The sequence below is a fragment of the Canis lupus genome, chromosome 15, assembly GCF_003254725.2.
Source record: "Canis lupus dingo isolate Sandy chromosome 15, ASM325472v2, whole genome shotgun sequence".
Taxonomy (NCBI): domain Eukaryota; kingdom Metazoa; phylum Chordata; class Mammalia; order Carnivora; family Canidae; genus Canis; species Canis lupus.
The window spans coordinates 38,134,790-38,160,007 of record NC_064257.1 but is presented as its reverse complement, the minus strand read 5'-3'; the positions used below and the strand labels follow the sequence as shown (position 1 = coordinate 38,160,007).

General features: G+C 38.8%; 1 protein-coding gene across 25 annotated transcripts in view; it reads right to left on the bottom strand.

The window, feature by feature from the left end:
* Nucleotides 1–25,218, bottom strand: part of APAF1 (apoptotic peptidase activating factor 1) — a 145,896-nt gene that overhangs the window by 50,073 nt on the left and 70,605 nt on the right. For 13 of the 25 annotated variants that reach the window (XM_049093989.1, XM_025439299.3, XM_049094005.1 and 10 more), the window contains 5 exons: nt 21,500–21,619; nt 21,061–21,186; nt 19,267–19,392; nt 11,703–11,849; nt 5,341–7,629 (listed from right to left, as the gene is read on the bottom strand). In XM_049093989.1, the coding sequence (XP_048949946.1) occupies nt 7,483–7,629; nt 11,703–11,849; nt 19,267–19,392; nt 21,061–21,186; nt 21,500–21,619 (666 nt within the window). In that variant the 3' untranslated portion in view covers nt 5,341–7,482. Of the gene's footprint in view, nt 1–5,340; nt 7,630–11,702; nt 11,850–19,266; nt 19,393–21,060; nt 21,187–21,304; nt 21,360–21,499; nt 21,620–25,218 lie in introns of those variants that run through there. The other 12 variants (XM_049093997.1, XM_049093996.1, XM_049094000.1 and 9 more) reach the window with 3 other exon arrangements.

Genomic DNA, 25,218 nt, shown 5'->3' with positions numbered 1-25,218 from the left:
TGGCAACGGCCTGGCCATGAGGGTGACAGACAGCACAGGGTACCAGTTCTCAACCTGCACTGCACTCTAGACTCACCTGGGGAACTTGGGGAACTTTAAAATAATACAGAGACCTGATTACCATATCTCCAGATACTGAATTAACCAGCCTGGGAGAAGGTCCGGGTTTAGGGAAGTTTTTAAGTCTCCCAGGTAATTCTATTACAACAAAGTGTAAGAAGCTTCACCTCTGGATGGATGAGGCTCTCCTGAACCCCTGAGAAGCTGGGCAGCCCCTGTACGTCTCCAGCACGAGAGGCTCCCAAAAAGCAGGTCCCTGAGAACCAAGACTTGAACTTGGATACACGTGACAGCCAAAGCCAGAGTTCTACCACACTCCCAAGCACCAGCCCAAGGTTCTTCCTCCACTCTCATTCCCAACCCTCCAGCACTGGTGGGCACATGCATATCCCAAAGAGAAGAAAGTTTGAGATGTCTCAGAAGAAAGCAGATGACAGCTTTCCTGCTGAGGGAAGGCTGTCTCCTGGGAGCTAAGAGCAAAAAGGTAAGTCTACCACGAGGTAGAAAAGGATGCTCGGAGAAAGCAGAAGTCACAAGTTCCGACTTTGTAAACCATGGAAACATGGGCAGCAAAGGAATGAAGTCTGTAACTGAGACAAAAGATAAGAATACTATTGAGCCCCATATCAGATGCTTGACATGTTTTTCAGGCCTCACAAAAAACTCTATCAAGTGTTGTGGTCCCTATTTGACAAATAAGGAAAACAAGGCTCTGAGAGGCTACACCTTTTCAAGTGAAAGGAAATGAAATCAAGGCAGAAAGAAGGCACACGGCTCCAGTAACCCCAGGGCTAATGCTATTCTCAACTGAACTCCTTGAGAGTTTCGAAGTAGAAATAAGCATCTCCAGGGGGCAGACCATTGCAGGGCTGCCACATTCTCAACTCAATACTTGAATCATCTGAGAACTGAGACCCGGCTGGGTAGTAGCCAAGTGCTGGCAAATCCAAAACATCCCCCAATCCCGGCCATCCATTTGGCTCCTATCGGAATAGGGCCCCGCTTCTTTTTTCAAAGAGTAATCCTGGGCAGCCCAGGTGGCTCAGGGGTTTAGTGCCTGCCTTTGGCCCAGGGCCTGATCCTGAAGACCCGAGATCGAGTCTCACATTGGGCTCCCTGCATGGAGCCTGCTTCTCCCTCTGCCTATGTCTCTGCCTCTGTGTGTGTGTGTCTTTCATGAATAAATAAATAAAATCTTTTAAAAAAATGAATTAAAAAAAAAGTAATCCTTACAGGCACAAAGATGGGTTAACCAGAATACCCAAAGCAAAAGCATCTCAAGAGCAGGGACCAGGGGATCCCTGGGTGGCTCAGTGGTTTAGTGCCTGCCTTCGGCCCAAGGCGTGATCCTGGGGTCCCACATCGGGCTCCCTGCATGGAGCCTGCTTCTCCCTCTGCCTGTGTCTCTGCCTCTCTATCTCTGTGTCTCTCATGAATAAATAAATCTTTAAAAAAAAAAAAAAAAAGAGCAGGGACCAACTCTGACAGCTCAGGACTTAGGATTAGTCATGATGCATAATGTGAATGAGCAAAATGAATAATGAATTACCAAGTGTGTAACTGAAACGATGCTCCTAGATCCTCTCGCCCAAGGATGTCAGTGAGGAGGCCAACCACACGGACCAAAACCCCAGCTCCACCACTCTGCTGTGGGGCTCTGGTGACTTCACCTCTCTGCACCTGCTTCCATCTAGACAACAGAGATAATACTTTGCAGCCTTGTTGTGAAGATTCAATTAAATAACGTGTGGAACAAGCCCAGCATAGAGCCTGGCACAGAAAACACTGGTAAAAATAACAGCTCCTCCTTCCTCCTAAAAAGGATCTGTTAGGTCTCAGAAGGTTATCTGACAGAGTGGGGCAAATAAACACAAAGTGAAGGGTTTAGAACTACTGCTAATTGAAGATGAATCAGAGATGAGAAATGCAGATCTCCCAAATCTTCCTCAGCTTAAGCCTTGACCCCCTAGACTGGTGTGCATGTGCTGTAAACCCAGGGGGACCCCACTTCCAATTGAAACTGACATTCAACTTGTAGCCCAGTGGGTCCGGGTCTCTCTATAAAGAAAGGAAAATCAGATGTGGACTATGGTCCTTTGTCACCAACCGACTGGGTGCAGTTCTTCCTCTCTAAGCTAGGACTGCAGGGTCTGCAAATCCACTCAAGTACTGTCAAGACAGCATAAGGGCTGGGCAGTCCCCGGAGTGGGGAGGCAATGAAGATTTGAATGCACGGTGAGAATGTGTGTTCCTGCTCTTCACAACAGCCTCCCTTGTACTAAGCAGAAGACTTCATTCGGCTACTGGGTGCTTTCCAGTTTACCAGTTGCTCAGAACCACCCCACCAAATCTTGGGCCTGGCATGCTCTCACTCTAGCCCTGGGTGATGGAAATTACAGAGGCAGACTTTCTGTTTGCTTCTCCGCAATAAGCAGTAATTCCTAGTTCTGAAGGCCTGACCTCATAAATGAATTTACAATGAACACCAGCAGCTCGTTTTCCTGGATCATAATTTAAAGGAAAACTTCCCAAGTTTTAGTCTACTTAACACCATCTGACCTAGAAGTAATATACCGTTGATGCCAAATGACTTCAAAGACCTGGTCTCTGATAGTCCCATGTCTGATGCACATTTTTCGCCCCCTTCCCTGTGAAAATACATAGCTACACAATAATTCTATGGTTGAATTCACAGCCCGATATCAGCTGATACTTTAATTCAGGTATTTTAATAACTGTATAGTATCTCCATAGTCTTAAAGGGAAGGAATATGATCAAGGAAATCGATTCAAATGACAATTGCAGAGACTAAGAATTATTTGAAAGTAATTTCTTCCTTCTCTAAAGGTCGGTAAGTAAATTATAATAACATAATGTTGAATAACAGATTGCCATACTTGCCAACTTAAACACTTTAGGGACATGTTTATTCATTTCATATAATCTAGAAGCAAATCTTTTTTTATTCAAGTTTTACTTTCCTCTAATGATGCTTCACAATAAAATGCCAAACTAAAACAGAAATATAAAGAAAATGCTGGTGGTGTGCTACTTCTTAATTAGCCTCCTGATATCCTAGTACAGAGGGAGAAGAGAGAATGCACTATGGGCATACAAGCGCATATACAAAAATTTCAATCACTGAACAAATATTTGTTGAGACTCCCAACTGGCACCACATTTATGTTAGACTGTGCTGTAAAAGACCTATAGCTGGCTTCCTGGAGCTTATGTTCTAAGGAGGGACTCCAACAAGTACACAACAAAGGGCGATAAAAGTCATGGCAGAGAAAGGAAGGCACTACGAGAGGGCTGGGCAAACCTCCAGCAGAAAGGTTATCTCAAAGAATATATGAAGTGTAAGAAGCAATTAGGGGAAAAACTTAGGTAGGAGATGGGCAGTATAGAAAAGAGCATATACAAAGACACAGAGGCAAGAAAGCACATAGCAGGTCCGGGGTCTTAAGTGACAAGATGAAGATGAGCACTTTGGAAAGATTAATAAGCAGAGGGTACGGCTAGCGGCAGAGACAGCAGTCAGGGAACTATTGGCAGGCCAGAGATGATGGGACTCGAACATCACCAAGGAACATTCATTGAGCACTTTCTTGGCCCAAGCACTGAGGTAAGTACTTCATGAGCATTATCTTACTAAATCTTTAAACAATCGTGAGAAGAATGGATACCCACTTTACAGATAAAACTACTGCTATTTTCTTGTTTTCTTATTACCTATTGTTCCCAATCTCTCCCAACAACTAAAATGTATTTACTTATCACCCTGGCTGCTACTTAAAATAGTGCTTGGCGAACAGTAGATATGCAAGCCGTACAGAAAAGACAAGCAGGTGGCTGAACAAACAAACCAAAAAAGAAACTGCCCAAATCACACTGAGTTAAAAGACCCACACCCACTGCATTCACTGTAACTTACCACACCACGTTGCAATTCTTACTCTCTGTGGTCCTTCTCAGTCTCTTGTGCTGGTCCCTCATCTCACCAACCTCAGACTGCCTTGGACTCTGGCTTAGGACTCCAAGCTTGTCTATCAACACCTGTTTCACTACTGATTTCATCTGAGCCTGTGGTTTTAAATATATTTGATTCACAAATGATTCTCAGATTTATATCTCCATCACAGATTTTCCCCACAACTTCAGACCCTTTTTTCCAACCCCCAACTCAACATCCCCACTTGGATGCCTAATGGCCATTGCAAACTTCTACGTCCAAAGCCCCGCTCCTTCCATAACTATCTTCATCTCAATTAATGGCAACTCTAATCTTCCAGTAGCTCAAGCCAAAGAGCCAAAACCTTGGTGTCATTCTTAATTTGTCTCTCTCACAACCTGTATCCAATCCACCAGCAAATCCTTTTAACTCTCATCAGTCATATATCCAGAATCCAACTGTCACACTCCCCCTACTGCTGCTACCTACCATACTCTGGCTGCCTTCGCTTTGCCCAAATTATTGCAAAAGCTTCTCACAGGTATCCCTGCTTCTAGTCTTGCCTGTCCCCCTTTTCAACTAATTCTCAACTGGTTCCCACTGCCAGAGGAACCAATTAAAGCTTACGTCAGATCACTCCACTGCCCAAACTCCTCCAGTAGCTCCTATCTCAAGTAAAAGCTCTTACTGTGGCCTAGCAGGCCCTGCACAGTGATGCATCTTGTGTGACACTCCCTACTCAGCCTCCTCCAGCCACACCAGCCTCCTTCCCAGCTCTGTAACAGAGCTACCCCTCCACTGACCTGTCTCTGTGCTCACTGCACTCTCACCTGGGAATCTCTCCAGGTACCTGGACGACTCACACCCTCGCCTTTCACAAATGTACTCAAGTGTCACCTTCTCAGTGAGCAACTCCATCTGAAACAGTAACGCTTCCCCCCTCCCCATTTAAACATATCAACTAATACACTACAGATTCTACTTATTTGCTTTTTGTTTGCCTCTCCTTGGCCCTGAACTGCAATAGGGCAGGCTGTTTTGCTCACTTTTACATCTCCAATTCCTACAAAAATGCCAGGCACACGGAAAATCTCAATAAATATTTACTGAATGGAAGAATAAATAAATGAATTCTCTTCTTTACAGAATCCTATGTCAGCCACACCAGGTAGCAATTATCAGAGGTAAACTGAGGAGATAAAATGTTGATTAAAACTGAATTAGACACAGTTGATAAAGCATCAATAGAAAGGATGACTGCTTTCATTTGAAGAATCTTTCACATTTGTTTTCTAATCAACAAATGACAGCCTCAACAATCTGAAAATGTGTTTCAAAAATATTTCGGGATTTTATTTTTTATAAATTTTTTTTACTTCATGTATTAAAAGGCAAAAAAAACCCCGTGACTTGTATCATAAATACAAAACTAACAAGTTTTCAAAACATACAAGATACATACAATGTAAAAAAAAGTCTTTATATATACAAAATGTAATGTAATTTCCATTACAAAAAATAAAGGGAAAATACTTGAAAAATGCTCATCTGCAAGTACAAAACTAAATCCTCCCCTTGACTGACCACTTGAGCTGCCTTGAAATATGCAGCTCCATTATACTAGGCTTTACCTTGACTTCTTTTTCTTTTTAACCTTGCCTTTTTGTCATGTTACCTTTTCTTCCCATTTTTCTTTTCATTTTAAAGACAAGGGCCCAATCAAGGTTTTTCAGAAGCCAATGTTTCTTCCATACTTTAACAGTCAAGTGGCTTATAATTCCAAAAGTTAATACTTTATACTCTGAGCTATAAATGAGTTCCTAAACATTGTATGCAAATCAATTATTTGGATACTCTACGCACAATATATCATTTACAGAAACTTCTTCATAAAATTAAGATTTTCACATCAACATTTGCTTAAATCACAGTAAGCCTATAAACTAGTTCCTCGACCCATCCATCATCCCAATCTCCTTAACAATTCTATTTATGGCTCCCTTAAATGCTAAATAGTATTATCTAATCTAAATACACCTGGAGTGGTGTAGGCCCCCCCCCCACCTACTCCACATTTCATACACACCAATAAATGCTGGCTCACTACTTACCTACTATTAACACTAATATTTTTTTCGATTTAGTAACTACTGCAGCAGCAAAATTTTTAAATTTTGGTTATTTTCTTATATGAACCACATCTATTGCTAATTTATTGCTATTTCCCTTAACAATATATTGTCAGGGGAAATGGATATTTAAACTGCAATTAAAGTTCCTAACCAGAAGGTTAAAAAAAAAAAGCTAGTTACTGATACTGATGTACTTTTTCCCTGTCAAGAGCTATCTTTCCTGATTAACCTTGCAGCGAGGAAGGGAGGGAGGGAATGAAGAAGTGTGAGAGGGAGAGAGAAGGAGGAGAAAAGGAGAAGACAACAGAAGAGCTGGTAGGTTAAAAGTGACATCTTCCAGAGTCACAATGACTCTTCTGTTATTGCATAGAAAACCATAGAGAATTCTCTTGAAGAATTGAGAACAGTGTTGACAATGCCATTCATCTGAGTAAAGAGACTAGAAGAAAATGTTTTTTTACTGTTTTATATTCTTAGAAAAATTCTGTTAAAACTTCAAATGAAAACCAGCTCCTCAATTATTCTAATTTACAAAAATTCACTTGTAGAACTGCTTTAAAAAAAGAAGAAAAAAATGAAAATTAAGAAAGGTCAAGTTCATTCAAGTAACAAGTCTGATACATAAAAAACCAGAGCAAGCAGAACAGCAAGCACCCAACTCAGAGACTGACAACTAGAGTCCAGCTGCAGCACAGGGGTGCCATCAGCTAGTGACGAAAAGGTAGACCAGTAAGATCTACTCTCTCCAGCACATACAATTTTTGCTCCATAAGCACTTTTGCTTCAAAGAAATTTTAAAATCTAACACTCACTTATTGAGTGAATTAAAAGTTGCAAACTGTGCAAGCAGACATAATATTTTTAAAGCAAATTTAAGAGGTACAAATAAGCACTAAGACTGTAATTGGGAGAACTATACCCCTTGGGGTACACTGGTTCAGAAAGCAGGTCTGCTACCTTGAGGCACAGTCTGCATAATAATACCATTAAAATACATTATTTCCTCCGAATTATTCTCGTTAATTATGTCAACCAATTTGAATGCATCGAGAGAATTTTACCAACAGTATTACAAGGTACATATTTACATTTTCACATGCATCTTAAAAGACGAACTGTTAACAATGATGATGAGGATTATGAATAACAAGATTAAAGGTGTGTTCATTTGGGAAAAGACTACATTAATATTATTCATCCAACCACAAACATTTCTATAGTGAATGCAATAACTGCAGAACAATTCACAGCTTCACAAAAGTCAAAATATAAAGACTTTCACTAGAATTTTTTCCAATTCAAAACTAAAAAGAGTTCAACTTACATTAATCCTTACTTCACTCTAACATCTGTAAAATATATAAAATCCCAAGATTATCAACAGTCACATATGTTTTGAAGTCAGAGGAAACGTGTATTTTCTTAAGACAGGTTCCATTTGTGTAGAAGGTTTGTGAGGATTCCCCAGTGACAACATTCCACCACTGTTCAGAGAAAAATAAAATTCTCATTAGACTGGTAATCCCTCCAAGTGACAACTGTAGTGCCAGCCAAATCCTTCACCCTATCACCTCCCCACTCCCAAACTCCAGCAAACTGCAAGGGAAAATGTCTGAGGTTTAATGATGAATATAGTATAATCAATCTGGTCAGCCTTTCCTGATTAACCCTGGTGACTGACTGCCTCACAGCTACTGAAAACCTAACCCCAACTGCAAGGCATGCTGGGAAAACGTGTAGCCTACTGAAAGCTACAGACACAAGGCTGCACAAAGTCCTCTATGGCCACGACTGCACTGAACTCTGCTACCTGCAAGTCTTTCTCATTGGAATGGACAGAAGAACGTTTGCCCCTCTTTTCTTTAAAAAATGCTCCTTTGCAGAGAGACTGGTATTCTGATATCAACATTGAGGCTATTTCCTATTATAGGCTATCAAATAGGATATTCTCTCTCCTGTCATTTTCACCAGGAATGATTCAAAAGCCCATAACCAAATTTCTCTATAAAATATTCTACACATTTATTTGCTAAATATTGAACATCTCAAATGCAGCAGGTGTTCTGCCCAAATCCTTCCTTTCTTCTCGCAATAACCGAATTCACTAAGATTACAACAGTGTTCGTAGTCATTTACCAAATGGAGATCATAAAGCTTACCCATGTATCTCACAGCTAAAATAAGGGCAAAAGAGACAATGTACATGAACACCTTTTGAAAAGACACATCAATATTCAGAGTATTATGAATGAAATAATGGTGTCAACTCACTTTTGTATCTAGGGAAGGGCCTAGCATTCCAGCAGTTGACTGATCAGCCATTTGTGTTCAGTCCATAATAGTACATGATAAAAGTATATCCCCATGGACTTCAGTAGAACTCACTGAAGCAACTTTTACTAATTTGAAATTTTTCAGAACTGACAATTTTACTTTATAAAATAGCAATCTAAACAAGACTGCAGAGGACACATTCCACCTACTTAGGAGAGGACTCATTAATTTTCAGTCACTATGAGCAAATCACAGAGATAGTAAGGCCCTTAGAGATCACCTAGTCCAACTGCCTCATTTTACAAATAAGGAATGCAGGGTACTAAAGAAGACAGGCCTTGTCACCCAAGAGGATACTGCAGAGGTGGAACAGCTTCTGGTACCTAATCTAGTGCTCCCACTACCTTTCCCTCTGTTTAAACAAACCACTCTACCTGGAAACATGACATCAGCCACTAACTTAAATATGGACTAAAAAACAGTGACATTAAAAATAGCAGCTAGACTAAAAAACAGTGACATTAAAAATAGCAGCTAATACAGGGAATTTTTAGGGCAATGAAACTATTCTGTATCATACTACAAGGATAGACACATGTCATTATATATTTGTCAAAATTCACAAAATGGGGGAGCCTGATTAGGTCAGTCAGTGAAGCATCCAGCTCTTGATTTTGGCTCAGGTCATGATCTCAGGGCCAGGGGATCAAGCCCCATGTCAGGCTCTGTGCTCAGGGGGAGTCTGCTTGAGATTCTCTCTCTCTCTCTCTCTCTTTCTCCTTCTGCTCCTCTTAACCCACTTGCACATGAGCATATGCACTCTCTCAAATAAATAAGTAAATCTTTAAAAAAAAAATTTACAGAAGGACCACCACCAAGAGCGAACCGTAATATAAACCATGTACTTACAGTACAATGACGTGCCAATATAAGTTCAGCAATTATAACAAATGTACCCGTCTGTTGATACTCTGGTGATAGTGGAGGAGGCTGTGCGTGCATGGGGACAGAAGATATATGGGAACTCTATACTTTCTGCTCAATTTTGCTATGAATCTAAAACTGCTCTAAGAAATAAAGTGAATTAAAATAGCTAACATATACTCAAAGTATAGTACGTGACCCTATGTATGAGTATTGCACTAACTTCTTTTACACTATGTATGTTAACGTGTATTAACTCCTTTCATCTTCCCAACTCTGAGATAGATGTTATTATTATACCCATTTACAGATGAGAAAAATCAAGGCAGAGAGAGATTAAATAATCTTGTGGAAAATCTCAAAGATATAAGTGGTAGAGCCAGGCTTTGACCTCAGGCAATCTGCCCAAGCTCCTTCTCCTGACCATTACATTTGTTGCTTCTAAGTAATGGCACACCTTTTATCACCATGTATTCCACATTTCAAATCAGACTTTCTTCTCATAAGTATGAATTAATGTGGATTTGTCATTCTAACAGTAGGTACTCCATGGCATAACACAAGTAAACAACTAAATTATATTACTTTTTAATTTTATAGATAGAAATAATTTGAAAAGTTAAGAGCTTGGAAAAAATTAGAGTGGAAGACAAACCATGAGAGATTCCTAACTCTGGAAAACAAAGGGTTGCAGAGGGGAGGAGGGATGGGGGATGGGGTAGTTGGGTGGCGGGCACTAAGGAGGGCACTTGATGAGATGAGCACTGGGTGTTACACTATATGTTGGCAAATTGAATTTAAATAAAATATTTTTTAAAAGAGCTTTTTAGCTACTAGATAACTACTTTATCTTACTGACATCCAATTTATACAGCTTGGATTTCTTAGTAAACAGACTCAAAAGGTCCATTTCCTTGGACACTACAGCAGCTGTTTCTTTTTACTTTAATTTGCTTTGTGCTTTGGATAGTCTCATTACGTGCTGGGTAGATGCAGGCTGGGCTATATCATAATCACTTTAACCATGCTAGTAATCAAACCAGAGGGAAGAACAGCCTGTCACTTAAACATACAGTTTCATGATCCCCTTACCCATAACTAAATAAAGGTGTGCCCAAAAAGGTATAGTTTAATACAACATTTTATCAACAGCATTGTATTCTCAATGCAAACTCTTTGAAAAGGGTTCATAACAAACATCCCCTTGAAGAGCTAAAAATTGTCTTTTTTATAAGCTAGATTTTTATGTTGAGTAAAACTGCAATTATGTGTGTCTCATATAACCAAAAACTTCATTTCATTCATTCAAATATTTCTGAACATCTATACTGTATTAGATGATTATCAGAATCATTTTCTACACTTGAATATTTTCAGTAAGAAATAAAAGTACTGTAAGATCTAATTTATTAGGTACCTATTTTAAGTGGTCAGTACAATACACAGTATCTTCAACCCCTTTTACAAGTGAACCAGCATTCAAAAGACTCACCTCAAGCATCCCTCTCTCTAAGGAGCCTCTGCTAACTCCACTATCTTTATGCAAAAACGTCCCAGAACCCTTCTATACTTTAGAGACTATTTACTGTCTGCTTTCCCCCAGACTATAAACCACTGGAAGGCAAAAATCAAGTCTTAAACACTGTGCATACAGTGTCTTAGCACTCAGTGGTCACTTAACACATTCTTATTGAGTGGATGGATAAATAGATGCAAGCACCAAAAGATGACCCTGAGGCACCACAACACATTCAATCTTTGACCTCTGTGTTCTCTAACAATAAGTTTACACAAGCCACCTTATTGTATAATTTTAGGAACCTCGACCTCCATGAACGTCAGTTTCCTTATCTATAAACCAAGAATAATAAAATTTAAGCTTCACAAAGCTAGCTAATGAGATGATGTAAGAAAAGCACTTTATAAGCTATAAAATAAAGCAATATATTGTTGCTACTATTATCACTATTGCTACTACTAATAATACTTAAGGAAATTTCACAAATTTTTTTTCACAAATTTTTTAAAGACTTTCAAACAAGAGTTAACCATTAGTGACAATGGAAAATAAAATTAAATTAAACATCCAACTTTCTAGTCATTCTGATCATCTAAGTATGGGGCAGTATGAGAGCTCTGGACCAAGAACATTCCTAACACTGTCATCAAAACTTGGAAGAGAGCTGAAGAAAGCAGACTTAGAGATTTCCATCTCATCACTGCCAAATGAGGATAACAGTAACTGCCCTTCCACTCTGCTGGGTTGTAGGAGGCCCAACTGAGAAACAGGAAGTGAAAATAGCTTGGAAAGTAGGATATAGGCTGCTATTTTCTTTCATAGTCTTTGAGGAATTCTTACCTTAAGATATCCTCCAGCAGAGACAAGCATTTTGCTATCCGGAGAAAAGCAAAGGTCAGTCACCCAGCCTCCATGGGTAGCAGCTCCTTCTTCTACCAAAATCGGAGCACACAAATGAAGCAGCTCACCATTTGAGACATTCCATATCTATACAAACAGGATATACAATGCATTATTAACAGGGTCACTCAGAAGTTTTATATATCTATTCATCTCATCTGGAATATATTTGGAAATTTTTCTTAATATAATTACAATTCAGTAATACCTAAAGAATCTTTTTTAGATTACATTCTCTTGCCAGGTCCCCAGCCAGGTCCCCAGTCAGGTCCTCAGGCAGGCGTGACACAGGAGCCCGCCCTGTACCACAGTATAAATAAACCTCTGTTACCACCCGTGGGGGGGGGGGGGGGGGAAGATTACACTCTCTCCTCTCCAAGTTTTTAAAAAGCACTAATTATAATAAAAATGCATCACTTAAAATATTTATCATTAACCGTAATACAAAAAATAAGAGAACTTAGAACAACTGGTCAGAATACTGTGACTTTTTTCATTTAATAAAAAGAAAATAAGGGGATTCCTGGGTGACTCAGTGGTTTAGCGCCACCTTCAGCCCAGGGTGTGATCCTGGAGTCCCAGGGCTCCCTGCATGAGCCTGCTTCTCCCTCTGCCTGTGTCTCTGCCTCTCTCTCTCTCTCTCTTTCTCTCTCTCTCTCTCTCTCTGTGTCTTTCATGAATAAATAAAATCTTTTTAAAAAATTAAAATTAAAAAAAAAAGAAAATAATGAGAAAAGCAAGGAATAAACAAAAAAGGCCTAACAAACTACCTAAAAAAAAAAAAAAAATCATAGAATTCTAGTCCAGTATCTACCACTAAGAATGCTAACAGAGGTTGTTCAACTGAGCAAAATGACTAGAAGGAAAACCTCACCTCAAAAGAAAGAATCAGAAACAGTCCTCTCTCCCACAGAGTTACAAAATCTGGATTACAATTCAATGTCAGAAAGCCAATTCAGAAGCACTATTATACAGCTACTGGGGGCTCTAGAAAAAAGCATAAAGGACTCAAGAGACTTGATGACTGCAGAATTTAGATCCAATCAGGCAGAAATTAAAAATCAATTGAATGAGATGCAATCCAAACTAGAAGTCCTAACGACGAGGGTTAACGAGGTGGAAGAACGAGTGAGTGACATAGAAGACAAGTTGATAGCAAAGAGGGAAACTGAGGAAAAAAGAGACAAACAATTAAAAGACCATGAAGACAGATTAAGGGAAATAAACGACAGCCTGAGGAAGAAAAACCTACGTTTAATTGGGGTTCCCGAGGGCGCCGAAAGGGACAGAGGGCCAGAATATGTATTTGAACAAATTCTAGCTGAAAACTTTCCTAATCTGGGAAGGGAAACAGGCATTCAGATCCAGGAAATAGAGAGCTCCCCCCCTAAAATCAATAAAAACCGTTCAACACCTCGACATTTAATTGGGAAGCTTGCAAATTCCAAAGATAAGGAGAAGATCCTTAAAGCAGCAAGAGACAAGAAATCCCTGACTTTTATAGGGAGGAGTATTAGGGTAACAGCAGACCTCTCCACAGAGACCTGGCAGGCCAGAAAGGGCTGGCAGGATATATTCAGGGTCCTAAATGAGAAGAACATGCAACCAAGAATACTTTATCCAGCAAGACTCTCATTCAAAATGGAAGGAGAGATAAAGAGCTTCCAAGACAGGCAGCAACTAAAAGAATATGTGACCTCCAAACCAGCTCTGCAAGAAATTTTAAGGGGGACTCTTAAAATTCCCCTTTAAGAAGAAGTTCAGTGGAACAGTCCACAAAAACAAAGACTGAATAGATATCATGATGACACTAAACTCATATCTCTCAATAGTAACTCTGAATGTGAACGGGCTTAATGACCCCATCAAAAGGCGCAGGGTTTCAGACTGGATAAAAAAGCAGGACCCATCTATTTGCTGTCTACAAGAGACTCATTTTAGACAGAAGGACACCTACAGCCTGAAAATAAAAGGTTGGAGAACCATTTACCATTCGAATGGTCCTCAAAAGAAAGCAGGGGTAGCCATCCTTATATCAGATAAACTAAAATTTACCCCAAAGACTGTAGTGAGAGATGAAGAGGGACACTATATCATACTTAAAGGATCTATTCAACAAGAGGACTTAACAATCCTCAATATATATGCTCCGAATGTGGGAGCTGCCAAATATATAAATCAATTATTAACCAAAGTGAAGAAATACTTAGATAATAATACACTTATACTTGGTGACTTCAATCTAGCTCTTTCTATACTCGATAGGTCTTCTAAGCAAAACATCTCCAAAGAAACGAGAGCTTTAAATGATACACTGGACCAGATGGATTTCACAGATATCTACAGAACTTTACATCCAAACTCAACTGAATACACATTCTTCTCAAGCGCACAGGGAACTTTCTCCAGAATAGACCACATATTGGGTCACAAATCGGGTCTGAACCGATACCAAAAGATTGGGATCATCCCCTGCATATTCTCGGACCATAATGCCTTGAAATTAGAACTAAAATCACAACAAGAAGTTTGGAAGGACCTCAAACACGTGGAGGTTAAGGACCATCCTGCTAAAAGATAAAAGGGTCAACCAGGAAATTAAGGAAGAATTAAAAAGATTCATGGAAACTAATGAGAATGAAGATACAACCATTCAAAATCTTTGGGATGCAGCAAAAGCAGTCCTAAGGGGGAAATACATCGCAATACAAGCATCCATTCAAAAACTGGAAAGAACTCAAATACAAAAGCTAACCTTACACATAAAGGAGCTAGAGAAAAAACAGAAAATAGATCCTACACCCAAGAGAAGAAGGGAGTTAATAAAGATTCGAGCAGAACTCAACGAAATCGAGACCAGAAGAACTGTGGAACAGATCAACAGAACCAGGAGTTGGTTCTTTGAAAGAATTAATAAGATAGATAAACCATTAGCCAGCCTTATTAAAAATAAGAGAGAGAAGACTCAAATTAATAAAATCATGAATGAGAAAGGAGAGATCACTACCAACACCAAGGAAATACAAACGATTTTAAAAACATATTATGAACAGCTATACGCCAATAAATTAGGCAATCTAGAAGAAATGGACGCATTCCTGGAAAGCCACAAACTACCAAAACTGGAACAGGAAGAAATAGAAAACCTGAACAGGCCAATAACCAGGGAGGAAATTGAAGCAGTCATCAAAAACCTCCCAAGACACAAGAGTCCAGGGCCAGATGGCTTCCCAGGGGAATTTTATCAAACGTTTAAAGAAGAAACCATACCTATTCTCCTAAAGCTGTTTGGAAAGATAGAAAGAGATGGAGTACTTCCAAATTCGTTCTATGAAGCCAGCATCACCTTAATTCCAAAGCCAGACAAAGACCCCACCAAAAAGGAGAATTACAGACCAATATCCCTGATGAACATGGATGCAAAAATTCTCAACAAGATACTGGCCAATAGGATCCAACAGTACATTAAGAAAATTATTCACCATGACCAAGTAGGATTTATCCCTGGGACACAAGGCTGGTTCAACACCCGTAAAACAATCAATGTGATTCATCATATCAGCAAGAGAAAAACCAAGAACCATATGATCCTCTCATTGGATGCAGAGAAAGCATTTGACAAAATACAGCATCCATTCCTGATCAAAACTCTTCAGAGTGTAGGGATAGAGGGAACATTCCTCAACATCTTAAAAGCCATCTATGAAAAGCCCACAGCAAATATCATTCTCAATGGGGAAGCACTAGGAGCCTTTCCCCTAAGATCAGGAGCAAGACAGGGATGTCCACTCTCACCACTGCTGTTCAACATAGTACTGGAAGTCCTAGCCTCAGCAATCAGACAACAAAAAGACATTAAAGGCATGCAAATTGGCAAAGAAGAAGTCAAACTCTCCCTCTTCGCCGATGACATGATACTCTACATAGAAAACCCAAAAGTCTCCACCCCAAGATTGCTAGAACTCATACAGCAATTCGGTAGCGTGGCAGGATACAAAATCAATGCCCAGAAGTCAGTGGCATTTCTATACACTAACAATGAGACTGAAGAAAGAGAAATTAAGGAGTCAATCCCATTTACAATTGCACCCAAAAGCATAAGATACCTAGGAATAAACCTAACCAAAGATGTAAAGGATCTATACCCTCAAACCTATAGAACACTTCTGAAAGAAATTGAGGAAGACACAAAGAGATGGAAAAATATTCCATGCTCATGGATTGGCAGAATTAATATTGTGAAAATGTCAATGTTACCCAGGGCAATATACACGTTTAATGCAATCCCTATCAAAATACCATGGACTTTCTTCAGAGAGTTAGAACAAATTATTTTAAGATTTGTGTGGAATCAGAAAAGACCCCGAATAGCCAGGGGAATTTTAAAAAAGAAAACCATATCTGGGGGCATCACAATGCCAGATTTCAGGTTGTACTACAAAGCTGTGGTCATCAAGACAGTGTGGTACTGGCACAAAAACAGACACACAGATCAGTGGAACAGAATAGAGAATCCAGAAGTGGACCCTGAACTTTATGGGCAACTAATATTCGATAAAGGAGGAAAGACTATCCATTGGAAGAAAGACAGCCTCTTCAATAAATGGTGCTGGGAAAATTGGACATCCACATGCAGAAGAATGAAACTAGACCACTCTCTTGCACCATACACAAAGATAAACTCAAAATGGATGAAAGATCTAAATGTGAGACAAGATTCCATCAAAATCCTAGAGAAGAACACAGGCAACACCCTTTTTGAACTCGGCCATAGTAACTTCTTGCAAGATACATCCACGAAGGCAAAAGAAACAAAAGCAAAAATGAACTATTGGGACTTCATCAAGATAAGAAGCTTTTGCACAGCAAAGGATACAGTCAACAAAACTAAAAGACAACCTACAGAATGGGAGAAGATATTTGCAAATGACATATCAGATAAAGGGCTAGTTTCCAAGATCTATAAAGAACTTATTAAACTCAACACCAAAAAAACAAACAATCCAATCATGAAATGGGCAAAAGACATGAACAGAAATCTCACAGAGGAAGACATAGACATGGCCAACATGCATATGAGAAAATGCTCTGCATCACTTGCCATCAGGGAAATACAAATCAAAACTACAATGAGATACCACCTCACACCAGTGAGAATGGGGAAAATTAACAAGGCAGGAAACAACAAATGTTGGAGAGGATGGGGAGAAAAGGGAACCCTCTTACACTGTTGGTGGGAATGTGAACTGGTGCAGCCACTCTGGAAAACTGTGTGGAGGTTCCTCAAACAGTTAAAAATATACCTGCCCTACGACCCAGCAATTGCACTGTTGGGGATTTACCCCAAAGATACAAATGCAATGAAACGCCGGGACACCTGCACCCCAATGTTTATAGCAGCAATGGCCACGATAGCCAAACTGTGGAAGGAGCCTCGGTGTACAACGAAAGATGAATGGATAAAGAAGATGTGGTTTATGTATACAATGGAATATTACTCAGCTATTAGAAATGACAAATACCCACCATTTGCTTCAACGTGGATGGAACTGGAGTGTATTATGCTGAGTGAAGTAAGTCAGTCGGAGAAGGACAAACATTATATGTTCTCATTCATTTGGGGAATATAAATAATAGTGAAAGGGAATATAAGGGAAGGGAGAAGAAATGTGTGGGAAATATCAGAAAGGGAGACAGAACGTAAAGACTGCTAACTCTGGGAAACGAACTAGGGGTGGTAGAAGGGGAGGAGGGCGGGGGTTGGGAGTGAATGGGTGACGGGCACTGGGTGTTATTCTGTATGTTAGTAAATTGAACACCAATAAAAAATAAATTAAAAAAAAAAAAAAGAGGTTGTTCAAACACCTAAAGTCATTCAAACATATTTTTAAAATATATATATATAAACGAAAAAAAAATATTTTAAACAATAAGTTTTATAGGGTTTTATGTATTTATATATATATAAGTATATACATATTTACATAATATATAAAAAGAAATACCCAATTACTTACAGATGCTAATGTTTCCATTTATTTCCAACAGTAATTAACATATGAGCAGTACTCTTATTTTTCAAATAAATGCCCAACAAAATAGGAAAAAAGAAATATAGAGGCATAAACAAGAAAGGAAAATAACTAAAACCATCATTTGTAAATGTTCCCTAGAAAATCTAAGAGAATCAAATGTAGAAACTCATTAGAAAGAATTCAAAAAAAGAAAAAAAATTCGGTAAGATAGCTAAGTTACACACACACACACACACACACACACACACACACACAGTTTTCCTACATTTTGAATAATCAAGTAGAAAAACAATTTTGTTTAATGTGCTTAAAAAAAATTTTTTTAATAACATGCATTTAAACAAAGAGAATTTGTTTCCTCAGGAGTTTTTTTTTTTTTTTTAAGATTTTATTTATTTATTCATGAGAGACACAGAGAGAGAGACAGGCAGAGGGAGAAGCAGGCTCCTTCTTCCTTTATTTATAATTCTGCCATTATAAATAAACAGGCAGAGGGAGAAGCAGGCTCCATGCAGGGAGCCCAATGTGGAACTCGATTCTGGGTCTCCAGGTTCAGGCCCTGGGCTGAAGGCAGCTCTAAACCACTGAGCCACCCGGGCTGCCCTCCTCAGGAGTTTTTGAAAAATGAAATATTCCTTCATAACTGGTAAAGGAGCATTCTCATCCAAAAATGAGAACTCAGAGCAAAATGAGTATTTCTAAAGCAGCCCTGCCACTTCAGTTGATGTGGCAGTTATTAGAAGAGTATAGAGAAAGTTGGTTACTTAGTCCTCAAGCAGAATTTTAATTGTCCTGGAAAGCCTATCTGATAATACCTCCATTCCTGCAAACTGCATACTCTCTCATGAATTTTAAATCTTCCTTTGTAAAAAAGGAAAAAAGAAAAAAGATGGTCCTCAAATATGCTGATTACCTAATACCACCTCACTCCCCAAACTTTTCCCATCAACTGTCCAATCCTTCTAATACAACCAGAGGTAGGCAGTCCCATGAGGACTGCAGTCCACTCTAAATGTGGACTATCTAACGGATATGATTTCATTAAGAGATATTTTCTTTCAGTGCTGAAAACAGCAGAATTTGCTGTTTATTCATTTATAATCTAGTTAACGATTTATACAATTATTTTTCTCAAATTCTGCCATTATAAACAACTTTTGGTTCAGGTCCAAGAATTCTGATGAATCATTCTCAAGCAAAGAACAAACAACCAATTGCAAATAACATGGGCATTTGCCTCCTCACACGCACAGACTAACTCAACACTTCAGTCTAACTAAAATGAATTTTCTGCAGAGGAGTGCAGCTGTGAACAAAACATGCTTAGGAAACAAAGCAAACAATGCTTCATTCAACCAGAACTCCAAGGCCTATGCTTCCCAGTCACATTAAGAAAGGTCTCCAATGTGGTAAAAAGCATTAGCCAAGGCTACAAAAGAACACTGCTTTCATGTCAGCAAACATCCTACCCTGATTTCTCCATTGTCATCTCCAGTCGCCAACAGGGTACTGTCCACAGAGAAGACAGAGCAGCGCACACAGCCCTTGTGGCCCCTCAATTCATGAAGAGGTGAAAGAAGTTCAAAACTCCAAATCTGGAAGGCAATTAGGATTGTTTAGGAAGAGTAAATACACTCAAAATAAGTACCTGCAAAACCTGCCCTGAGGGCTAGTTAGCCATAAATTATATGGAACTTCCAATCATATGGAAGTTCTAACATTCAAGAGTTCATAAATTTTCATTAGAGGCCCACGTTCTAACTTGGAACATTCTTTTTTTCTTACTTTCCCTTTAATTACTCAAGTGAACTTCAGCTCAAGGACCCAAATCATAGCTTCTTTAACTTTAGACTTAACAAGAAAGAATAGCAAATCAGTTAAAAGCAGTCTGTAGAGTGAAGCCAACTTCAGTTTCAGTCCTGGCTCCCCTACACTGACAAGTTCCTTGTGGCCTAGGACAACCCACATAAGTTTCTCTAGCTTCAGTCTCTACACCTGTACAATGGGACAACAGTACCTGCGGTGTGAAGATTAAATGAGATAATAGTGAAATTCCTAGCACAGGGCTAATATATACAGCAAGTGTTCTTTAAAAGTTAGTTACTATACTATCCTACTGTCTTGGCAACCAAAGTGCTATTTTTTCCTTTCCAATACTCTCCCTTGTGGTTCTGTCATCACCATTTAACAAGAATTTACTGACATTTACCATGTTCCCAGCACCTTGAGCTAAGAACTAACGGTACAAAGATGAACTGGATTCAGTCCCTATCCTTGAAAACTTTATAGTTTAATCAGGAATACAGACTTATGAGCTGTTAAGTGAAGTTATATGATGTAAATGCCTAAGAAACATGAGTAATATGTAATGGAACACTGAAGGTAGAGCAGCTAACCCTGCCTGAGGGCCAGGAAACAGTTCACTGAAGAACTATATGAACTTCCAAGAATGAGTCATAATGCTTTGAGGTAAAAAAAAGGAGAAATTTGTGTCAAGCCAAAGTTAACCATGTGCACAGATGATAGAGGTAAAAGTAGCCTGGCACAGAGGGAACAATGTAGCAGAAAGAGATGGTCATGGGCAAAGGAGTCTGGCTTATAAACCATCAGGTCACAGAGGTATTTCAACTGGAGACTCAGTGGTAGGGTAGATAAACTAGAGGACGCGTAGACCAGTGGCAGGTCCACCAACAAAGGAGGAGAGCCTAATCCTATGGGTGGGGGCAAGGAGGAGAAGAATGAGCCAAGGAACACTGAGGAGTAATCAACAGAGCATGAAAGACAGGACAGAGTCCCACACAATGGCTTGTAGTTTGGAAAGACAGGTAGATAATAAGGTCATTAACAAAGATGGAGAAAAGAGAAGAGAATGGAATAGTCAAAGTCCCCAACCAGGCAGCATCATTTCACTGGAATGTGATTTCCAGAAGTATCAACTTACATCAATTACATTAACATTTACTATGGATGTGCAATTAAATGTAAATCCCTTTCAGTGCTTTATATTGCCTATAATATATAGTAGAAACTGCGCTTTGTTAGTTATAGACAAAAAGTCCTCAGTAAGGCAGAAATCAAAAGTCCTCAATGTTATTCATTTATCTATTTGACACAAACTAAATGCCAACAGGCATCCTCCAAAAAACTCACAAAATATGAGACAGACATGTAAACAGAAACTTATTATTATATACATCATCTGGACTCATAATACATAACTAATACCAAACTTTAATGCATCACATTTTAATTAATTGACCTACCTTCGCAGTCTTATCTGCAGATGTAGATGAAAACTTGGTAGCATCAGGAGAAATATCACAAGAAAGTACTGTATCCTGGTGACAGACAAAGTCTTTTTCTATTCTTCCAGTAATAATACTCCATATCTTCCAAAAAAAATTCAGAAGTTGACACTTTTAAGAATATTTTGTATTACTGAGCACAATTGTCTAGAATACATATCTATAAAACAAGAGTTTTATTTAGCACACTGGTTGTTCTGACCTCTTTAAGTGCCCTTTAGTACAGGTGCTCATAAATACACAGCAGATGTAGATGACTGCAGTAAACAGAAAACAGGCATGAGAAAATAGAAATTAAAAAATTTAAATAGTTACTTACCATTCACCTGCTTTCAGCTTTCAAAGTATAATCATTACAATATTATAATACTTAAAAAAAAACTATACTTCAAATTACCTTTACTGTTCCATCAAATGACCAGGAAAGCAGTTTTGAATTTTTCAGGAGCTTAAAGTCTTTCACAGTTTCCTGATGGGCTTGTAGGAAGACATATTCCTCTGACTGCCAATTCCATACCTGAATATCAAAGAAATAAGTCTGTTATAACCCTCTCCTCACAATATCCCATTGGAGGAATGGGGTAATATGTGTTCAACTGCCTAACATCCTTTGTTCTCATGGCATTTTAATAAAGCAAATTAGAGTACTGAGAAAGAATATGGTATTCCCATTTTACAGACAGAGAAGAGAAAAACTGGGATTAATTACCTTGCACAGGGGCAAAACAAAATATTTTTCCTCCTAAATAAAATTCATTTTCTTCAGTTGCTTGGAGAGCAGTTAATGATACCAGAAGACAGAGAAAAGCCACAATATGCTAGTGAGCTCACCATCTGATTAAATTTTCCAGAGAAAATTATCTCTATTACAAATTCAGTTTCCTAAGCCCCACAAGCTAGGCCAAGACTGAAGATTCTAGCTCCACTGAAGCTACTGAATCCTCCTGACCCTCCTGCTGGGGAAGGTCAGCTGACCAGAGCACTTCAAACCAAGTCACAGAATGTCTAAGTTTCAGAGATCTTAGCTATCCCCTAATGCAATCCTCAAACTGACATTATTTTTCACACAGAGCTCCAGGAAGAATTCCTCAGGCAAGGGAAGGAGAAGAAATTGAAATGATGGAGACAGTGCATTCAGAGTGGGCTTGAGGTATGGGCTGGAAGTATGACTCACAACCTGAGAAGGGCATTTCAAAGGGAATGAGTGCTTGAATTAAAGCACACAAACAGGAAAACAGGGAAAGACTATGGGGAGCGGTTTACAGTTCAATGTGGCTAAAATACAGGATAGCAAAAGAAACAAACAAACAAAAAAAGGCTAGGAAGATATTCAAAAAAACCAGCCCAGTGAGCCTGATGAAGCTGGATGTCTAAGCTGTGGGCAATCGGGCAGACTGCAACAGAATTTTCTGCTGTTGTTTTTTAACATCAGGAATAAAAAGATAAAAATCAGCAACTACCACAGGTAGGCACATTAGTGATATTCTGGGTCAAGTTTTTGCCTGGTGAAGGTTCAATAGTAGGCTTTTCCTATCTGGCTTAGACAAAACTGTAAAAGAAACAATACTTCTCTCCTCCCCTTTCTTTACTCCTTTATCCTCCCCACTCAGCAGCCACCCTCCCCACTGAGCCCTGGCTCTCAGATCTCTCTCTTCTGTCTCAAGTTATTGTTCACAGAAACAGGTTATTAGAAGCAGGGTATCTGTAGGAGAACAAGGGGACCCTAGAGAAGGAGTTGGAAGGAAGAGAAATTTTAAAGAGAATGAGAGGAATTTCAAGCACTTGAAGAACTCAAGGAGATACACTGGGGAAAGGGGAAGAAACAGGCCTTCTGGCTCCCCAAATTTTTTCAGAAAGGAAAGGCACTCTGTGTGACTACCCATAAAATACCCTGGACCACTTCCACTGGGAACTTTCTGGCTCACTCCTACTTTCTGGGCTTTACTAGAGAATCAGTGGCTACTATTAACAGCCCTTCCTGAATGACCAGCACTGCCATTCCCAGCTGTGTCAGATTCAGTTTCAACACTGATGTAGATTCTTACTGCTGCCCTCCACATGAAGAAGTCAGAACGCATTCCTCAATAGATATAACACAAAATTTGACAACTGCTAAGGGAAGATTAAGAATAGCCTTAGCTGTTTTTGCTGCAGAAGCTTTCTGATAAGGTAGTGATGACAGGAACACTTTTTTTTTTATTGGACTCAAACACACTGTACTAACAGATTACCTTAATATAACAGCTAAACTTTCACCAGCATTAGCCAAATGTATTAAGGTTGAGTTTGGGCATGTCTCTACCCTTAGATATAATTTTTGCAATGTATATACACTACAGAATTTTTTCTGTGGTATAAATAATAAAATTTAAATTTTAAAAATTCTGAAGAATCTTTTTATACCTGCAAGAGTCAACATATTCTCAAATACTGGCTCAGGTGAATATGGCTACTACTTGGGCTTTATTTATCTCAAGAGAAAGGATCAAAAATTACCAAAGGAAGACCTCATCAGTTTTCACAACACTAGGTACTATTAACAAGTGAGTTGATTTTTCAAATCTTGGCAAGAACTTTAATTCAGCTCAACAAAGATTTACTGCACTCCTACTACTAAATTCTAGGCAGGCACGCTGGGGATACAAAGATGAATTAAAAAAAACTTTGAAAACGGCAACTATGTGACATGTATATGTAGATTTGTTAACAGATTTGTTAACTTAATCACTATAATTCACAATGTGCACCTATTATATCAAATCATCATGCATATCTAAAACATAATACATTTTTGTCATTTACACCTCAACAAAGCTGTGGGGGTAGGACAAACTTCCAAAGAATTATTTACTAAAAAAATAAAACAAAAACCCAACCAGTCAATTCTTGGGAATACCCACCAAGAGTTTTATTACATGAATGTGTATTCATTAAAATATTTTAAATGTAAGAAGTATTCTGAGTAGAACAGAAAAAGAAGATGAAACACCACTTAACTCCTATTTCTAAAAATAATCTAACTCCAATCCTAAAAATATTCCTAGAAATTATTTCTCACCCTGGCTGAGAATATCTGATGTTCAAGTAGGTCATTAAACCTATGAATTTAGCTTCTAACAGAAAAACTGTACAGTATACAATGTCTCAGCAGAATTCCATCAGATGCAGTTTAGTTTTACCCATTTCAAAGCCATCTGGAGAGGAAGAAAGGTGAATATCACACAGAGTTTCATAGCTAATACACCAGTATCATGGTAGCCTACACCAAGTTTCTGCACTGAAAGCAAATTTCATTCCAAACATACAGAACTCACAAAGATATAACAAGATAGTTTTTGGGGGGGATCCCTGGGTGGCTCAGCGGTTTAGCACCTGCCTCCGGCCCAGGGCATGATCCTGGAGACCCGAGATCAAGTCCCACATCAGGCTCCCTGAATGGAGCCTGCTTCTCCCTCTGCCTATGTCTTTGCTTTTCTCTCGCTCTCTCTCTCTCTCTCTCTCTCTCTCTCTCTGTCTCATGAATAAATAAATAAAGTTAGACGAAAAAAAAGATCAAAATCCTAACTTGGAAAAAAAAATAGTTTTTTTTAACTTTTATTTAAATAATCTCTGCCCCCCAATGTGGGGCTCAAACTCACAACCCCAAGATCAAGAGTCATCTAGGTGCCAAATAGTTTTTAACACTCTAAGTATTGGTCAAAATAGTTTTTAATACTATAAGTATTGCTACTACAGGAAATATATAATAAATAAAAGTAGAGTAAAAAAAAAAGTAGAGTAACTTCTTTTGAACATATGCATTTATTATCTCCTTCACTTCTAAAATTCTACAATGACAAATTGAATGGGAATGAAGACAACAACATGTTAGAGCCTGAAAAGCAGGACAATGGTAACTGACTTAACAGAACCAAGAAAACAGAATCCTAAAAGCATTAGAGAAAGACAAAAAAAAAAAAAAAAAAACAAAATGGATAGTACAGAACTCACCAAATGCTCAGAAACTGCTGAGGTCTCTGAGGACATCAGAGGTGGGAATGAGGGTGGGGCGAGGATCAGAACTATGAGCAATTGTGGGAAGATGGCAAACCATGCAGGCGTAGTTTTTTTTTGTTT